A 5,326-nucleotide genomic window follows, 5' to 3' on the forward strand; every position below is an offset into this window, starting at 1 on the left:
GCAGATGTATACTAATAAAATTGAAATTTTGTTTAAAAAACAATGTTGATGATTTCACTAAATTTTTACAGATTACTTATTTAAATGATACTGACTTTGATATAATTGGTTAACATATGTCTTACAATGGACTTTACCAGTTTTTGTGCATGGCTAATAGCAAAATGGAAATGACACATGTGGCTCATGTTACACTCCTACTGCAGGGCATGAGGGGGGTTCGCCCTTTTCTGGCACGTGGATATCCTATGCCATGCTGTGGTGAGAGCACTTAAACAGGGCGCTGGCAGAGAGAGGCATCAGTGATTGCTACATGTAGGCGAATTGATGAATGAGTGGATAAATGTAAATTCATGAATGAACAAGGGTATGAATGAGTGAGGAATAGCTAATGTTTTAAAGGGGCTGGTTAGTTTCTTGTCTATTGTTGATGATCATTATGTTAGTACACAGTGAATGTAAGGAAACAGAAATAATCATCATTGAGGAAAGTACACCAACAAATTCAGATCGAGTCTCAAAGAGTATTTTATGGAGACTTGTTCAATATATGGGCTTAAGATTCAGGAAAAAAGGTCTGAATCTTAAAAACAAGGTGCTTCTGCAGCACTTTGGACCATGCCAGGGGCCATCCTAAGCATTCTGCATGGACGAACCCATGCAAACTTCCTAGTCACACTGTGAAGCAGACACACTCATTATCTCTTTTTCCAGGGAAAGGAAGCTAAAGCACAGAGGTGGTAAGTGCCTTGTGGAGGATCACCCAGTAAGAGACAGACTGGTTTCCAACCAGGACACCTGGCCCCCAGATCTACAGCTCCATGGAACAGGGGACTTCGCAGACATCACCTTGGCCAGTGGCCGGGAGGTGCCCCATCCCATCCTATCACAGATCCTGCTTTCCTGCCTCAGACTAGATCTCTCTCTCCACTAACTGAGCAGCCATGATTCCACCCACTGACAGCAGCTCTCAGGAGACAGCTGAGTGACATCCAGCAGAGACTCCTGTCCATCCTCTGTTGGGCACCTCCAGTGACGCACTGTCCCTGACTTTCCACCCACACAGTGGCCCTGGCCTAGGAAATGTAGCTTCAAGGCCAAGCATAGCCTGGAAGTTAAGAAGGAAGCAAAAGGCCACCTTCCGCTTTCGCTCATGCAATTACGAATAATAATGCATTTACTTATTCTCTCACTTAAAAACTTGTTCAAATCCTTTGAAGAATCTTGCAAGGTAGCTTGGCTAGACAGCAGGCAGGACAGTCCAGGGCCTCGGGTGGGGAGGCCAGGATCTGCCACTCGCCTGTCTTTTGGTCCAGCAGGTAGGCATTGGGATTGATGGTGTAGTCCTTTGCCTGAACGTTGCCGGCTGTGGTGACGCCTCCACACACGAACACCTTGTCGTCTCCGATGGAACATATAGCATGGGACACATCCAAGGGGCAGTCGTTGGGCAGGAGAGGCACCGAGGCGGTGGTCTTGTTGGCCTTGATCTTCTGCAGGTTGATTTCCACGCTCTGCCGGTGACTGTGCACACAGAGGATGTTGTCCTGCTGGAAGGACAGCAAGGGCCGGTGGTTGAACTCAATGGGGAAGGTGATGCACTGGACCACCTCCCCGGTGCTGGTGTCGAAGCAGTCCACTACCCCGACGCGGGAGATGTAGCCCTTCACCAAGCAGCGACCGGTGACGATGTACAGGTTCCGGTCGCCCTTGGTGATCACAGCCGTGCCATCCATGGGGATGCTCATCTTCCCTGCCAGGCACCAGGCCTCCTTGTGCTCGTCGTAGCGGTAGATGTTGGAGACATAGCGCCTTGGGGCGATGCTCCCGCCCACGGAGTACACGTTGCCCCCGCAGGTCGCCATGGTGTGGAAGACAAGCCCGATGGGCAGGTCAGGCAAGTTGGTCCACGAGTTGTCATCCATGTCGTATCGCCATGCTGTCTTCAGCCCTGAAATCTGTTCCGTGGTGCCACCCGAGACGTAGATGTAGCGGCCCGCAGAGGTGGCACTGAGCGCTGCCGCCCGATAGGGCATCTCCGAGAGCTTCAGCCACAGGTTCTCCTGGATGATATAGGCAAACACGCCATCGTTGAACTTGCCTTGAGCCTTCTGGCCACCGAGGATGACCACAGAGTCGAGCAGGGAGCCTTTGCGCTGGTAGCCCAGCAGGCTGCAGGGCCGCTCCTGCTTGCGGTCCACCAGGACGCTCTCGATCAGAGGGACGTGGCACGAGCTGCTCTCCATGCCCACCAGCTTGTTCCTGGCGAACACCAGCGTCTTGTTGGTGACGGCGTTGAGATTGATGTAACTGAAGAACTTCTTGAAGTACTTCTCGCGCTCCTCCCTTCGGAAGGACACCCAGTTGATGAGGGCACTGAGCGCCTGGTCCTCGTTGAGCACGTGAAGGTTTTCGTCGCGGAGCAGGCGGCCGAAGATGACAGGCGGGCAGTGCATGAAGTGCGAGGAGCCCTCGGGACCCGCCCAGTAGTGGAAGTTGTCCCGGATGCCCGAGTAGGCCAGGTCTGACACCTCCTTGAGCTCAAACAGCTCGGCCAGGAAGAGGTAGCGCAAGCAGTTGGCCCTGCGGATGGACTTGATGAGGAAGTCGTTGCAGTGAACGCGCAGGTGCGGGGTGTTGAAGTACTGGGCGCCCCGGAGCAGCTCCTCCACGTTCTGCTCCGAGATCACCACCTTGCCGCTGTAGAAGTAGTCCAGGAGCTGCTCCACCGTGGCCGCACTCAGGTAGTTGGGGTCGATGGCGATGAAGAGCTCGTCGGTGGTCTTCATGTCGTTGCTGGGCAGGAGGCTCCTCACCAGCGGGGACACCGCGGCCAGCACGTTGCGATGTGCAAAGAAGACATGGTGGTCCACGGTTAGGGCCATGTCCCAGTACTCTCTTCGTTTCCTCTGTTTGTTCAGGCTCTGGACCACAAAGTTGTTGTAGTTTTTCTCCGTGAATTCCAATTTCATGGTGCTTCTGGGCTGGCTGAGGCAGAAGAGCAGCGGCAGCTACCAGAGGACAGATTTCTGGGGCCTTCGGGATTCAGATTGATGGTGCTTGCAGAGAGTAGCTGAGCAGAGAGGAGTGGGCTGGGAGGGAGGATGATGTCATAGAGAAGATGAGGTCATCACAATGCAGGGCCCTGAGGTCTTTCTCAGAGGCCCAGCGCCCCTCCTCCCTCACATGGCTCCCATTGCCAAGGCCAAAGGTTTTGAAGGTGAACCGTTAGAGCACTGGGCGATAAGCAAAAGCTGGCAGTTGGGTGCCATCGGTCCCACACCACTGACCTGGTGTGGGACCAGGTCTGGAGGAAGGGGCCAGACGTCTGGAGGAAGCTCCCTTGAAACCTAAGTTTAAAGCTTTGCTGGACTGTCAGAGCCAACTTGGGTGGGCAGTGGGGAAGGTGGATGCAGGAGATGAGGGGAGGGGTATGAATGTTGGCGGATCATCTACATCTAGGGGAGTCCTCCCATCCTCCAGGAGGGAGCCCCAGGCCCTGAGAATATAAAACGGAACTCAGAAGAAACTTAGCCTCTCTCTGCCTGTATTGGGCAAGAACTCCCCTGGCAACCTTTCCTGCAGGCATGGGGACCTGCACCTTTCTCACAGAGGTCTTCTGCTTAAGGATAAAGGAGACCCTTCAGGCAGTTGTCTCAGGAGAATTTTCTCCCTCAGGGGACAACACTCGGCTCCAACACAGAAAACTCATAGATGGGATTAATAACAAGCTGTACAGTGCCCTAACTTCCTGAGATGTGCTGGATGTGTTTTCTTTCAAGGCTAAGACAGGGTTGGATGCTAGGAAGCTGCCTTTGTTTTACTTTTGTGTCTTACTTGTGTGACATCAGCAATTGTATAGAAGGGGACCTCTCCTTGGTTCAGAGCTTAGCCTAGTTTTGAGCATTTCTAATGACTGGAATGGAGCACTATTCAAGTCTTCCTGAAAATTCCCCCTGGTCTTCAGATTTTGGAAATTCTGCAAGAGAGGTCTTGACCAAAGTCACAGAGCCATTGGCAAGATGAGTAGGGTGTGCAACCCATGTAACTTGTGACTTAGTACTCTGTCTACCTGTCATAGTTTGTGTCTAGTTGTCCCCCCAAAGCCTTACGCAGATATGGGGCAGACTTCTAGACTTTGTGATTAATTCATAATCCAGTGCTGGGATTATGGGTGTGAGTGCTACACCTGGCCTGGGGTGGAGAGCCCGAATGCAACCTAAGGGAGTCAGACTTACTTTCTGTTGCTGTTGTTGCCACCACGCCTCCCTTTTTTGCTCTTATTGTTTTCTGCTGCCATGAGTGACTGCGCTCTGCCCATGAGTGACTGCGCTCTGCCCTGTGCCACTCTGCCTTGGAGCCACCTGAGTATGGACTCAAACCTCCACTAACTGTGAGCTAGATAAAGCTTTCCTTCCTTAATTTTGGGTGTCAGGTATCTTGTCCCAGTAAGGAAAGAATTGTAACCGAGACATTACCCTTCTAGGAAGCACCTAAGTACTCAGCTTCCCTTGGTCTGATTCTCAGGCATCAGAACCCCTTTTTCTGCAAGACTTTTGGACTTCTGAGAAGCAGAGCTGCACTGTGGCTTCTGATACCTGTGGCCAAGGACAACATTGCTCTTCAAAGCAGGATGGAGCACTGGCTGCAACAGGGGTGCAGGGCGAGCCAGGCCTGGAGATGGGAGGGGCTGTACAGCTCTAAGTAGCTCAGGTCTGCAGCAGTTGAACAGTGCTTCCTCATTTCCAAATCTACACCTGCTTTTTCCTCTGTGACATGGGTAATGGTGGGATCTACTGCAGGGAGTCTCAAGAGGCAAGTGAGAGGCCATTGGCTCCACATCTCCTGCAGGCAGCTTCCTAGACTACTCAGACTGCAAGGTGGGGCTGCAGGGCCACCTCCAGCCCCCAGCCTGCTACCTTCTCTGGGGCTGAGGGTTCCCTTTCCCCTGTGCTTTAGTGCTCTGGGCCCCCAAGTGTAGAGCAAGTCAAGAATTCAAGGGGCAGGATCAGGGCTCACAGCCAGTCAGGCACACAAATGTCCCTACTACCTCCAAGGATTGTGCCCTTGGCCCCAAGCTGGGGTGTTATCTGCCAGAAAAGAGCAGCCTCCAGTGGTGGCCTCAGGATGCCAGGTTTCTGATCCCTGGGAGCCCAGCTAGGTGGGTGTCTGCATCCTGGGAGCTGGACTCCTGCAGGCCCTACCCACCCTCCTGGCCACCTCGGGGCTGCCGAAGTCCCTGGGGAGCATCTGTGGGTTGCTGCCTGTGCAAGGCCCAGCCAAGGCTCCCACGGAGGGACACAGCCCATTGCCCCTTCTGATCTGT

General features: G+C 53.1%; 1 protein-coding gene across 1 annotated transcript; it reads right to left on the bottom strand.

Moving 5' to 3' along the window:
• Positions 1-1,194: 1,194 nt before the first annotated feature.
• Positions 1,195-3,083, bottom strand: LOC101592918 (calicin-like). The gene has a single exon (XM_004631853.3). The coding sequence runs from the start codon at positions 2,970-2,972 to the stop codon at positions 1,206-1,208; it is 1,767 nt and encodes a 588-aa protein (XP_004631910.1). The 5' UTR covers positions 2,973-3,083; the 3' UTR covers positions 1,195-1,205.
• Between the last annotated feature and the right edge of the window lie 2,243 nt (positions 3,084-5,326).

Source organism: Octodon degus, unplaced genomic scaffold (assembly GCF_000260255.1).
Source record: "Octodon degus isolate 3935 unplaced genomic scaffold, OctDeg1.0 scaffold00045, whole genome shotgun sequence".
Lineage (NCBI taxonomy): Eukaryota > Metazoa > Chordata > Mammalia > Rodentia > Octodontidae > Octodon > Octodon degus.